The 242-nt window shown below is 55.2% G+C and overlaps 1 protein-coding gene across 1 annotated transcript in view; it reads left to right on the top strand.

Annotated features, from left to right (window-relative positions):
- The window catches only part of ASPSYDRAFT_52687 (uncharacterized protein), a gene marked incomplete at its 5' end in the record, with an annotated part of 500 nt that overhangs the window by 51 nt on the left and 207 nt on the right, over positions 1-242 (top strand). The window contains one exon of the mRNA XM_040848536.1: positions 1-242. This exon is cut by the window's left edge and continues 51 nt beyond it; it is cut by the window's right edge and continues 207 nt beyond it. Within this exon, the coding sequence (XP_040695766.1) occupies positions 86-242 (157 nt within the window).

The raw sequence follows: 242 nt of genomic DNA, 5'->3' as shown, positions 1-242 counted from the left end.
CACGGTTTGTGCTTGAGATGGTAATCCCAGCTTGGGGCAGTCGGGTGAGCGACTGTAGATGCTTGCATCGTCTTCGTTGCCAAGCATNGAGCGATTGGACGACATTCTTTCGTTTGCCAATCCCGCAAGGCACAGTCCCGTTGTCGATGACGAGCGTAAGGGCTGTCAATGTGTCCAGGTGCGGATGCCCCGGACGGATCAGAGCTCAGGAGTGCAAACGCCGCATACTTATAATCAGACCC

Source organism: Aspergillus sydowii (genome assembly GCF_001890705.1).
Source record: "Aspergillus sydowii CBS 593.65 unplaced genomic scaffold ASPSYscaffold_27, whole genome shotgun sequence".
Classification (NCBI taxonomy): domain Eukaryota; kingdom Fungi; phylum Ascomycota; class Eurotiomycetes; order Eurotiales; family Aspergillaceae; genus Aspergillus; species Aspergillus sydowii.
This window is presented reverse-complemented; position numbering and strand designations above follow the sequence as displayed.